Source organism: Sinocyclocheilus rhinocerous, unplaced genomic scaffold (assembly GCF_001515625.1).
Source record: "Sinocyclocheilus rhinocerous isolate Xijiao unplaced genomic scaffold, SAMN03320098_v1.1 scaffold97, whole genome shotgun sequence".
NCBI lineage: Eukaryota > Metazoa > Chordata > Actinopteri > Cypriniformes > Cyprinidae > Sinocyclocheilus > Sinocyclocheilus rhinocerous.
Genome location: NW_015666183.1, coordinates 373,011 through 386,623, shown reverse-complemented (window position 1 = coordinate 386,623; position 13,613 = coordinate 373,011). Strand labels below are relative to the sequence as shown.

The 13,613-nt window shown below is 35.9% G+C and overlaps 2 protein-coding genes across 2 annotated transcripts; both read left to right on the top strand.

Annotated features, from left to right (window-relative positions):
* Positions 1-3,369: 3,369 nt before the first annotated feature.
* On the top strand, positions 3,370-6,518 carry rdh12l (retinol dehydrogenase 12, like). The gene is made up of 8 exons (XM_016543322.1): positions 3,370-3,478; positions 3,799-3,911; positions 3,994-4,149; positions 4,236-4,263; positions 4,364-4,464; positions 4,554-4,763; positions 5,518-5,710; positions 6,020-6,518. Exons 1-8 carry the CDS (start codon positions 3,423-3,425, stop codon positions 6,120-6,122), a joined length of 960 nt encoding a protein of 319 aa, XP_016398808.1. The 5' UTR covers positions 3,370-3,422; the 3' UTR covers positions 6,123-6,518.
* Positions 6,519-7,426: 908 nt separating this feature from the next.
* Positions 7,427-13,126, top strand: ptchd3a (patched domain containing 3a). The gene is made up of 5 exons (XM_016543343.1): positions 7,427-7,456; positions 8,656-9,356; positions 10,207-10,328; positions 10,937-11,082; positions 11,175-13,126. The coding sequence occupies exons 1-5, from the start codon at positions 7,429-7,431 to the stop codon at positions 13,124-13,126; spliced, it is 2,949 nt and encodes a 982-aa protein (XP_016398829.1). The 5' UTR covers positions 7,427-7,428.
* The last annotated feature ends 487 nt before the right edge of the window (positions 13,127-13,613 follow it).

The following is a 13,613-nucleotide window of genomic DNA, read 5'->3' as shown; positions in this document are numbered from 1 at the left end:
TTATGAACTGACACACATCGTGTTGACAGAGCAAGCAAAAGAAAGAAGTCCCATATTTAGTAGTGTGCATAACTATAGAACCGCGTTAATTAGCTGGTCCGGAGTGTAATGGTCAAAATAAAGCAACGCTATTTTTATATTCCTCCATTTTTTATATTCCCTAAGTCATTCTCCAGTTAAACCATAGTGAGGTGACAGACGGGGCATTGTTGTTTTAAGGCACATTGGTTAGTCCTGATTTATTACCTTTATAATGATTCTCCGGAGGCACCCGCCATTTCTGCTTTCGTAGAATAGTGTCCAAGTTAATCTTTCATATATGTAACATGTCTAAGCTTCCACATATATGTTTAATGAGACCCATATTTGTCATTTGTCATATTGTAAAGCATTCTCCAAAGTGAAGGTGAACGAAAGGCCTATCGTGACAGCATACCCTGTTGAAAAAACCAGCATATGCTGGTCCTTTTGCTGGTTTATGCTGGTCCTTTGCCAGCACATGACCAGCATAAACCAGCAAAGGACCAGCTTAAACCAGCAAAGGACCAGCATAAACCAGCAAAGGACCAGCTTAAACCAGCAAAGGACCAGCATAAACCAGCAAAGGACCAGCTTAAACCAGCAAAGGACCAGCATAAACCAGCAAAGGACCAGCATAAACCAGCAAAGGGTAATTATTTTCAACAGGGTAATTATTTTTTTATGTCAGCTTTGGATGCTTTCTAAGAAAACGTCACTTGTCAATCAAAAAACGAGAAGTTAAACCAGCAAAGGACCAGCTTAAACTAGCATCCCAGCGTCAAAACATACCTAACCAGCATATGCTGTTTTTTTCAACAGGGTAATTATTTTTTTATGTCAGCTTTGGATGCTTTCTAAGAAAACGTCACTTGTAAATCAAAAACCGAGAAGTGCTGCAAAAGGCATTGCAACGTTTGTTTGCTTGTTCTAAAACCCAAGTTTGGCCTTTAATGTGTCATCTCTGAGGTGACTGACTGTTAATCAGAGGTGATTGAATTATAGCCCTCTCTCTGTGGCTGTCCTGTATCAAATGGTGGAAGCACTGTAAGGAAATGTTTACGTACACACTATCATATGATGGCTGACAACGCACTTCCTGTTTGAGATAGCAAAGTGTGCTTTGACCGGTGTTGAGGTGTGTTGACATTTAAGGTGTCATAAACATTAATAGTACACAAGTACACATTTGGGTGTACGTGAATTATTAAGTAGTTAGCTAATAAATCTCTACATGAATAAGGTTGAAGTAAACGCAAAAATTGTAAACGGTAATACTGTCCCCTGGTGGCATATGCGACCATCATGCATTATGCAATATGCATAAGTCAGTCTTTTATTTGCCATTTAAAGGCAGAGTAAGTGATTTCTGGTAGACAATGTTAATATTTGAAATCACCAAAACAAACACGCCCCTACCCCAAAAGGGTCTTGCCCCTATTTAACCTCGGCGTCAGGCCTCCGCTCCTTGAGTTCTCTCCAGCACTGGAAAGCTGATCCAATATTTTACACGGGTCCTACTTCTTGCCTTATCTTTCCGCAGACGTTTTCCTCTTTTGTTTTTTTATCCGCCATCTCTATCTTTCTGTCGCTCGGCTCGGCTAATGTCCGTCCCATGCACTGAAAGCTCTCTCCTCCACATCACAAGTAGACACGCCCCTTATTGCTGATTGGCTACAAGTTTGTTTTGCTATTCGGCCCGAATCAGTTTTCTAAAGTGTTTTTGAAAAATCACATACCCTGCCTTTAAGCTACATGCAATGCATAGACAGTGAAATATACTTTTCCACTTGTCATCTACAGGTTAGCCGTGCGACTATATATAGGCACAATTAAATGTATGTTAAATATATAAATGCAGTTATATAAATGTTAAATGTATATGGAAGATGTCATTAGTCAGTGCAGCATTTCACTGCATTTACTGAATTACTAATAAGGGCATCACTGCAATGCGAGGAACTTTGCAGTAGTGCTGTCTAATAGCCTACATGTTAGACATAGGCTAATATACTTTTCATCCAATGTGGTTTAGCGCAGCATAGTGTGTTTTGAGAGATGTGGTGCAGTTTCTGAGAAACATTAACAGTTAAAATCTCACCATCACAGAGAAAGAGCGACAAAGGGTAGGTGGGTTGGAGAGAGAGAGCGAGATAGAAGTGTGTAGAAGCTAAAAATATATGATGCAGAGGATGGCATCTTTTTGACAGTTTTAGCGAATTAGTGAAACAAATTAGGGCATGACAAGGCAGCCTTTCTAGAGAGTTTCACTGTGTAATCTTGTATAATTTTACATACTTAAAATTCATTTGTCACAGGACATGGTGAAAATTAAATGGAGATTAAGTTGTAGAACACTGCCATCAAATTGTACAGTTTATGCTATCAATAAGTGCTGCTGTCATTAAAGCAAAAGTAGCTACAACAACTTTTTACCATTTTTTAAAATTACTGATGGCCTAGTATAAGTACAATATATCGAAAAAAAAATGTATTCGAAAAAATGCAAAGTAGAAGCATTACCAACATTTCAGCCCCTTGTATAAAAATGCTAACCTCAAACAGATATTTAGACGCCAGCTTATTTCTTTAAGAGCGACAAAGGGTAGGTGGGTTGGAGAGAGAGAGCGAGATAGAAGTGTGTAGAAGCTAAAAATATATGATGCAGAGAATGGCATCTTTTTGACAGTTTTAGCGAATTAGTGAAACAAATTAGGGCATGACAAGGCAGCCTTTCTAGAGAGTTTCACTGTGTAATCTTGTATAATTTTACATACTTAAAATTCATTTGTCACAGGACATGGTGAAAATTAAATGGAGATTAAGTTGTAGAACACTGCCATCAAATTGTACAGTTTATGCTATCAATAAGTGCTGCTGTCATTAAAGCAAAAGTAGCTACAACAACTTTTTGCCATTTTTTTAAATTACTGATGGCCTAGTATAAGTACAATATATCGAGAAAAAAAATGTATTCGAAAAAATGCAAAGTAGAAGCATTACCAACATTTCAGCCCCTTGTATAAAAATGCTAACCTCAAACAAATATTTAGACGCCTGCTTATTTCTTTACCATGCATCTACTGACATCTCTTGGTTAAAGTAAGAATCACGTCAACTAGTCATTTTTAAATCTAAAATATGCCGGTTCTTTCCGTTTTCCAGATACTAATGATATTTATGTTGGCATATAATAAATATAAAAGTCTAAAATACTTTTAACATCAAATGTGAATGTACAGTTGGAAAGAAAAATAGAAATACGTAATAAAGGGCGGAGTTTCGTGGTCTCTGACCAATAACAAACTGCAACTCCACTAGTCTTCCGTATACATCATTTGACTCCTCCTACTAGTGACAGTGCGAGAGTTTTGATCAGACTGTTTTTGTCTTATTGATAGTTTATGAACTCAGAATTTTTGTGTCTGGATACAAATCATCGTAAAATGCAAGCTCTAAGGTATGAACAGATATGTATGTTATATTTCAGATGTTTTATAGATGTTGACAGAAAAATGTTGCTCAATAACCTGTTACAATTGTACCGAGGAAGTAAAGCAAAGGGATTTTCATTCATATGATGAAAATATTTCAGATGGTTTGAATCGAAGACAGACCAGACTTGGCTGGGCAAAAACGAAGGATTATATTTGAACACTTTTCCACTGAGCACGTGAAACTAGTTGTCATATCAAACCAACTCCCATAGGAACCTAGTTGAGTAATATGACAACAATAATTGCATTAACGTTACATTTATTCTTTTCCTTTCCTCCTCAGAAATATGTTTCGCTCGTGGTCATCTGATGCCAGACTTGACGGTAAAACTGTTATAATTACTGGAGCCAATGCTGGAATTGGTAAAGAGACAGCCATAGACCTCGCAAAGAGAGGTGGGCATTTCTATACAGTTTAATTTGAATATGTCTGATGGAAAAATGTCATCTTCCTGCCTTTCTGCTGTCTTGTCTTTAGGAGCACGTATTATTATGGCATGCAGAGATACTGGGAAAGCTGATGCAGCCCTGAAGGAAGTAAAGGATGCTTCAGGAAACCAGGATGTTGTTACCAGCAGGCTTGACCTGGCAGATTCCAAATCAATCAGAGAATTTGCAGAGAACATCAATAAAGGTGAGATCACCAGGATATGGTATAAATTCCTTTACAAATGTCTTCCTTGTATAGGGCTACAATGATGTATCTGGGTTGTCTTTCAGAGGAAAAACAAGTCAACATCTTAAAGGGGTCATATGATGCGATTTCAAAATAATGTGTTTTTTGAACATTAAAGCATGTCAACATATTCTGTTACACCAAATACACCAAATAATGATCTTTAAAAAAGCATCATTATGACCCCTTTAATCAATAACGCTGGTGTGATGGTTTGTCCTTATGAAAAGACAGCAGATGGTTTTGAAATGCAAATAGGAGTGAACCACATGGGTAAGCGTACGTAATTTGTCCAAATCTGACACCATTTTTAACCCTAAAAGAAATTACGGGAGACATCAGCACTGCTGTTCTTCCTGTAGGTCACTTCCTGTTGACATATCTGTTATTGGATTTGATTAAAAGATCAACGCCTGCGAGGATCATTAATGTCTCATCCATGGCACACCAATGGGGGACCATCAACCTAGAGGACATCAACAGTGAGAAGAACTATGATAAACAGAAAGCCTACAGTCAGAGCAAGCTGGCAAATATTCTGTTCACACGCTCGCTGGCCAAAAGACTAGAAGGTGTGTCTTTTTAAATTTGATATTTACGTTAATAAATATAAATATGATCTGCTCAAGCAGTTTTTATTATTTTGATATATTTCATTATTACATTTTTTTATTAATTTTAAGATGATTAATTTTAATCTAAAATTAATCTAATTATTAATTTAAAAGTGATTTTTATTTTATATTTAATATTGAATAACATTTCTGTGTTAGTGTCAGAATTTTAGTTTTTACTCTTCTTTTAACATATACTGTAATACATGTTTACAACTTTTGATTTCTGTCAAAAGCTTCAGTTGAATACATTTTTGATGGTCAATAAAATGTCTAAACCAGAGGTGCCCAAAATGTTTACCATGACGGACCAAAAATCTTAACTGAGGGCCGTGGGCTGAAAGTAAATATTGTGTTATAATAACTATATTATATTAAAATTTACATTAATAATGAAATTGACTTTTAAACAAAAAGATAAAAAATATATGCTTCAATTGCAATTTTTTATTATTATTATTATTATTATTTTCCCCTCTTTTGTGATTTGTCATATGATTTAGGCATCTCTGGTCTAAACCAATTTGATAGAACTAAAAATAGTATATCATAAAACATAAAAAGTCTTTATATTCATTTTTGTGGCATTTTTGCCCCTAGCGCTGGATAATTTCTGACCTTGTCCTTGGGTATTCTATTCTAATAAAATACCTGATGCTAAAATAATCCTAATAATCCTTCTCATCTGCTCTTTGTGTGGCGTGAGTCTCAGGTACTGGAGTCACAGCGTATGCTCTTCATCCTGGAGTGGTTCAGACAGAACTGTGGAGGCACTTGAATAAACCTCAACAAGCCGTCATGTGGTTAGCAAAGCCCTTCACCAAAACATCTGTGCAGGGAGCTCAGACCACCATCTACTGCGCCGTGGCCCCTGAACTGGAGACAGAGAGCGGCAAATATTACAGGTCAGTGGATTTCATCTCAATCCCAGGACAACTGTAGGTTATACCTGATTTACAGTAGAGCTTACAATATCACACCTACCCAGACTCTATCTACACAAAGTACACCATAAATATACACAGTTTTAATAGGTCATGTTCTGTTGTCTTTCTATTCGATATTATTATCATTCAGCATTCAATTATTGCTGATAAACTTTTGTGTATGACGTCATGGTGTTTTATGAAACCATCTGCAACAGTTCAGGCATGTTTCAATGGTCTGTTAGACTATCTTATCTCATACTCACCTGTCTCCTGCTCTCCACGCAGTGACTGCGCACCTGCAAAATGCTCCCAGGCTGCCATGGATGATGAGGTGGCCCAGCGCCTCTGGGAACTCAGCTGTAAGATGCTCAGCATCACATGGGAGTGAAAACGCATCTCTCTTCCTGATGAGTCCCAAGTTTTACTGCAGTCTGCCTGAGATTGGCCCATCTACTGTCAAAATCAGAAATACTAATAGTTCGTATTAAACACACTAGCATAAAAGATCACTAAATATAACCAAATGTGATATATTTTATACGTGATGTGAGATTTAAATATTACATTTTGTAGATTTCGGTCTCAGGTTGTTTAAGTGAGTTCATTTTTTGTATAATACAGGTACATATTTATGCACTAAAGGATATAAGAAGTAAATGCCAGATTCAGGCGCTTGAAAAAAAAAAGAACTGGGTATATGTGAATATTTTTGGATACATTTACAATTTTGTATCCTGGTTTTAATTTTGAGTTTTGTATGACCCAAGGAGAAGAGAATTAAAAAGAAATACAAATTAAATAATATTTTACATATATTTGTTTATATTTGTCTTATATATATTATTGTATTTATTATTTTATATACAGTATATATATATATATATATATATATATTTGGATATTGTACTTTTATGTAGTGTTTGTTTGTCCAAAGGAAAAGATAAAGAATTGGAGAAAAATCATAATACAATATAATTCATTTTTTCATTCATAAATTATTATTATTATTTTAAAGATTCTTCAATTTATTCCAAAATATATTTAAAATATAAGGAAAATAGGATAGACTTCATTGGAAACACGAGGGTACATGTAGAATAAATAAATAGTCAAGTACAAGTCAAAAATAGTATGATACAATAAAGACACACACACACACACGAAACAGTTGAAGTCAAAGATGCTAGCACTGCAACCCAGATCTGCTCTCTCTCAGACTCAGTTGCCATGACAATCTCTCATCACTGCTCTCACCCTGACCCGATCACCATGACAACAACTCATTGCCCAATATAGTGTGATGCAGGAGAACATAGAAAAAAAGTCAGTAGCCCCATCTAGTTCACAACAAAAACTGACAAGGCCTGTCAATTCTTATGTCTAAAAAGAAAAAGAAAAACTAAAGCAGTTGTTAAATTCAAAAATACTAAAGAAATTACTTCAACCAAACAGATGTCTTTGGATATGTTCCAAGTAGGCTACTCTTTGATGTTGTAAAATACAAGAGCAGTATCAGTTGTGCGGTAATAATTTGAGGCCCTCAATTATCTCCTCATGGCAAATCACAAGCGCTATGAGAGTCGAAGCCATTTTTGTTGGGGTAATTAAGCACTGAGGTAACTGAAAGGCATGAATGGAGCCTTGTGTTCAGTAATGAACTTGCATGTCATTCTCTCCTCACATCTTCTGTCCTGATGGAGCAAAATGAGCAGAAACCGCGACGTAAGTCCTAAATCAATTGGTCTATATTTCTAAAATATAGTTTATTATATTCAGAAATGTTAGTCTGTTATTCATTCCAATTAGAACCACTTGTTTTTACAGCCTGATGAACCATTTACTTTTCTAGATGTTTAGAAAACCATATATGATTATTTAAAGACTCCAGAAAGCAATACACGTATCTGAAGAATATATAATGTGACTTCAAAAACGTTTTTAATATCCAAAGAACCATAAAGCCATCTCAGCCCTGTACACCAAACTTTTTTGATTAAGAGGACTGTTTGCTGAATCTGATTAACTGCAACAAATCATTAAAGAATCTTTATTTATAATTGCTGGGAACTCTTTTCAAATATACATTATTTGTGTGGGTTGTAAACAAATCTGCATTAATTCAATAAACCAGCAAGAAATTAAGCTTTTTATTAAAAACAGATCAGATGATGTGACTGATTATTAAAAGTTGTAGAAACACTATAACAATAACTTGAACAAATATCATTTCATTAATGCTAAATTATCACATATTAATGATATATAAATATTAATATATTTATAATTGAAATATAGAATGGTTAGAAATGGTATTTTGTGTGTGTGTGTATATATATATATGTACATATTTATATATAATAAGATTTTAATAAAATAATATAACTGCTAAATAATGGTATTTTATTATGCATAATTTAATCATTCATGCATCAGGTTTAATTGAAGCATACTTCAAACATTTTAGACAATATACATAAATATAAAATATGTGTACATATAATAATATTTTAATAAAATAATATAAGTGCTAAATAATTAATTTTACTAATAAAATAATATAACTGTTAAATAATGTATTTTTTATGCATAATTTTATCATTCATGCATTATGTTTAATTGAAGCATACTTCAAACATTTTGGGTAATATGGCTTTGGGGTTATTTTGTCAGTCTAAATATAATTTGCTGTATGTGCCCGTGAGTGGTCGCTCTCAGCTTGTTCCCTGTAGATTTTCATTATGAAGCTCTTTCTAAATCAACTTTTAACTAGTTTAGCTAATTTAAACTTTAAATGCTTCAGACACAATCCAGATACAGAGAAAGTTACGTTTACGTTAGTCTAATTTATTTAGCACAGCCTTTTCCCCACTAAACTTTTAATCTTTCCAAAATGCCGGTAAACATGGCTGGATGCACCACAGACTGCGTGGAGAAGCCGATCTCCATCTGCTTCCAGAAGTTCGGCCGCTTTGTGGGAACTTACCCGTGGTGGTTCTTCATCTCTCCTCTGTTCATCTCTGCGGTGTTGGGAAGTGGGTTTTATTTCTTAGAAGATCGCGAGGCCAATGACATTGAGGATCAGTTCACACCTGTGAACGGTCCTGCCAAACTGGAGAGGCAGTTCGTGCAGCAGAACTTTCCGCAGAACGACTCGGTGTTCTCCAAGCAGAGACTCTACACGGATGGAGTTTACGCGTCCTTCATAGCGGTGGCAAGATCCTCCAACATCCTCACAGACGCTGCCTTTCAGGAGATAGTAACTTTAGACAGAAAGGTCAAGGAGCTGAATGTGTCCATGGGTCACGAGGTGCTCACTTTTGAGGGACTTTGCGCAAGACGATACAAGAAATGCATACACAATAAGATATTGGACATTTACAAATATTATGGTAATATTTTAGAAACGACCGAGCTCACCTTTCCCTTCTTTCGTTTTGGATTCTCGTACATTTTCCTGGGCTATTCGGTTGGTGGAGTGAATATAAACTCTTCTGTTATTAAAAGTGCAAAAGCAGTGCGCCTGTTTTATTTCCTAAAGGAGGATAATCGCTCCAGAACAGATTTATGGCTGAATGAATTCCTAAAGGTTTTTCCCTCTAATTTATCACTAAACTTCATTAAGGTAGGTTATATTTTATTTATGTACTGTTTGAGGTCTTTATTGATGGCAATCGGGGCTAGTTGTCACAAGGGCTGTAGGCCTACTGTATTAAGTAGCTTTAACGTTTTGAGTGAAAAGTTGCACAAATGCTTGTTTTTGATTCCAATGTTTTTACGTCGTTTTCAAATACATGGTTTTAATTGGTCTTAAATTATGATCCCATGCCATATATCATTTTGCAATAGCTCTTGGTTTTACAAGTGACCTTAGTATGTACTAGGCTATTGTTGATATGGCTCTTAAAATATTTATTTAATATACTTAAAGGTTTAATATATATATATATATTTGCAAAAACATTTTCAATTTAAAATGTCAAAAATCATGTTTTTATTGTGTTATTGTGTTAGTTAGGTGTATTTTTAGTTATTTTTTAACCTAATCAAAATAACCCAAGTGCAGTTTGATTGAGATTAATTGGAATGAGCAAAGAAAAAACATGATTTTTGAAAATAGTTATCTGTACTATCTGTATTAACTCCACACATATATATATATATATATATACATACATACATACATACGTACATACTGTAGTATGTAGTAAGCTATTTACCGGCAGGTTTTCATTGTGACAACTTACCCCTTATGGTATGACAAGATGCTCCCACTATTGATCAATATTTCCTAAAATAAACTGTAATTTCTTTTCTTTTTTTTCCGGAAAATATTGGTGGAAATGTTTATGTTTAATTTATTCATCCTTTTCATATTCATTCATTTGTTTAATTAAAATAAGAAATGTTTTTGTAACTATTCTTTTGAGCTAAATCTAAAATGATGTTGTCAATATTATAATTTGCCTCCTCAGGTGACCCATTCCACATCTTTGTCAAGGCAGGTGGAATTTGAGGCAAACACAAAGGATGTGATTCCTCTCTTCTCCATCACATATGTCATTGCCATTGGATTCTCCATTCTCTCTTGTTTGAGGTATGTTAACTTGAATATTTAGGCTATTTTCTGTTTCCCAGACAGAGTATTGTGCAATGTCTAGCACATGATTTTACCAGGGCTTCTGTGTAGATGTTTTTACATGTTCTCAGACCCCACATTTGATCATTTACATTTGAATTGTTTTAAAATTGGAAAATGTTCTGAGTAGTGATGGGGAAATGGGATCATTTGCTTGGATCTCTGAATCTCGTTCAGCAAAATGAACAAATCTTAAATCAAATTCGTCAAACCTGTACACATACGCAATCTTTAATCATATTACAAGTTTGGAAATCATTTTAATACACCTAAAGATATATTACGCATAGTGATTAGTTCACCTTTTCAAGTCCGTACTGCATCTTCTGGTCCTAGTCTTTCATCATTCATTTTTCATGTTAAAGCCTCTGTATAGGAAACAGAAATGATTCGTTCAACCCACATATCCCAACTGCATTCAAAACAAATGAATGAATCTTGTTTTAAAATGATTAAGTTCATGTTAAAGTCTATTGACAACATCTGTGACAATTGTTGGAACTGATGGATAGTTGAATTTAATTGAGAGGAATCCCTAAAAAAATCAATTTTGTCTGTTTTTCCAGGTTTGACTGTGTCAGAAACAAAGCATGGGTTGCTACATTTGGGGTGTTCTCTGCTGGACTCGCTGTTCTGTCCTCTTTTGGGATGATGTTACACATTGGTGTCCCATTTGTCATGACAGTTGCTAATTCTCCATTCCTGATATTAGGTAAAACATAACTATAAAGCCAGTTGTATACAGTATTAATGTATATTAGCAGATTAAACAGTGATTTTTTTTTTAATATGTGTTTTAAATAGGGATCGGAGTGGACGACATGTTCATTCTCATTTCCTGTTGGCAGCAGACCAGTGTTCACGATCGAGTGGAGACTCGCCTGTCTAATACATACAAAGAGGCGGCAATTTCAATCACCATCACCACGCTCACAGACGTGCTCGCTTTCTACATCGGCCTCATTACGCCCTTCCGCTCCGTCCGCTCTTTCTGCTTGTACACCAGCACCTCCATCCTTTTCTGCTACATCTACAGCATCACATTTTTCGGAGCGTTCCTCGTTCTTAACGGACGGCGAGAAAACAGCAACAAGCACTGGTTGACATGCAAGGAAGTACCAGAGGGGTGTCCAGTGGGTCAGTCGAAGTGGTATGAACTATGTTGCGTTGGAGGCGCTTACGATCCCCATACTGGCACAGAGGAGGTACAACCAATGAATCACTTCTTTAAAAAATACTACGGCCCATTTCTGACGAAATCGTGGACGAAGGTCTTTGTGATTGTGTTGTATTGCATCTATTTGATTATCAGCATTTATGGCTGCTTCCAAATTCAAGAAGGAATTGATCTCCGTAATTTAGCAGCTGACGATTCTTACGTGGTGAAATACTATGACAACGAGAAGGCGTATTTCTCCGAATATGGTCCAAATATCATGGTTGTCATCCGACGGGAATTTCCGTACTGGGATGAAAAGTACATGTCAGATCTTGAAACTTGCATTGAAGATTTCAAAAACTTATCTTTCATTGAAAAGGATATATTCACCTCCTGGATCAAATCATACAAGTACTACGGCTATCACACCAAACTCAATCTGAGCACTGACGACGTCTTCAAAGATAACTTGGGAACATTTCTGCGATTTTATTCTGATTTTAAACAGGACGTCAATTTCACCAACAACTCCATCTACGCATCTCGCTTCTTCATACAGACTGTAAATATCTCTACTGCACTGGATGAGATGAATATGCTGAATAAATTAAGAGAGACAGCACAAAAGTGCCCTGTTCCTTTACTAGTTTACCACCCCGCCTTCATCTACCATGACCAGTATGCGGTGATAGTCAGCAACACCATCCAGAACATTGGGGTTACAACGGCTGTAATGTTGCTGATCTCCCTTCTCCTCATCCCAAACCCTCTGTGCTCCCTTTGGGTCACGTTTTCCATTGCATCTGTCATTGTGGGGGTCACCGGGTTCATGGCATTGTGGGATGTTAATTTAGACACCATCTCCATGATCATTCTTGTCGTCTGCATTGGTTTTTCTGTAGACTTCTCTGCTCATATATCTTACGCCTTTGTCTCTAATAAGAAACCCAGTGCGAATGAAAAGGCGGTGGAAGCCCTGTTTAATTTAGGATACCCTATTTTGCAGGGGGCTGTGTCTACTATTCTTGGGGTGGTGGTGTTGTCTGCTTCAAAGAACTATATCTTTAGAACTTTCTTTAAAATTATGTTCTTGGTGATCTTCTTTGGTCTCTTCCATGGCTTAACTTTTATCCCAGTTTTTCTGACCTTCTTTGACATGTGTAGTGGCACACCAGCTAAGAACAAGTCAGGCCCAGAAGAGCAGGACATGAAGAACAGCCACACCAACAACATTCAATCAAAGGCAAAGGATGGTGAGCTGAAAGAGCGGGAAATTTATGACAATCACACTCTTCAACCAGACAACCACCGAACATGTCAGTCTCAGCCCTGCTCTGCTATTTGGATGATAACCGGCAATAACCATCATGTTCAAGATAACCAAATGTGTATGGCAAGCACTATCCCAATGTTCAGAGTGGACAGTCAGACTTATGAGGTTCACATGTATACACCATCTGATGATGGCATGTTAAGAGTCAAATGTCCATCAAAACTTCCATGCTCGGCAGGCCAAAATTGTGTTTTAGGAAATAGCAACCACATTCAAGATTCAAGTGTGCCCACTCCTAACAGTTCTGATTTGTCCATTTTGTAAAATCCTTTTACTTCTATTTCTTCCTAGAATATTCTGTTTGTATGTGTAACACCTTTTATATGTTTAAATTAAAATTACAGATGTAAATCTAAATCAACAGGAATGCAACATGACACTTTTTTACAAAAGATACATCTGGGCCAATGATTTTAGGACTTTTTTGGGGTTTCAGGATGTAGCCGCCCAACAGCTGTAGCATTAACTCACCATAGACTGTATTAATCTGTAAAGAGATCTGTTAAAAATGTTTCATTTATGTGTTCATTTATGAAACACAAGAATAACAAATTTGTCTAAGTCGTTCATAAAACCATTCTTCAGTAAATTACCAGATTCAATTCAATGCAACAATTTATCCAAGAATGGATTTAAGAACAATTTACACATAAATTCTTTACTGTGTTTCATGAATGAGCCCCAAAAAATATTTAAAGGGTTAGTTCACCCAAAAATGAAAATTCTGTCATTAATTACTCACCCTCGTGTT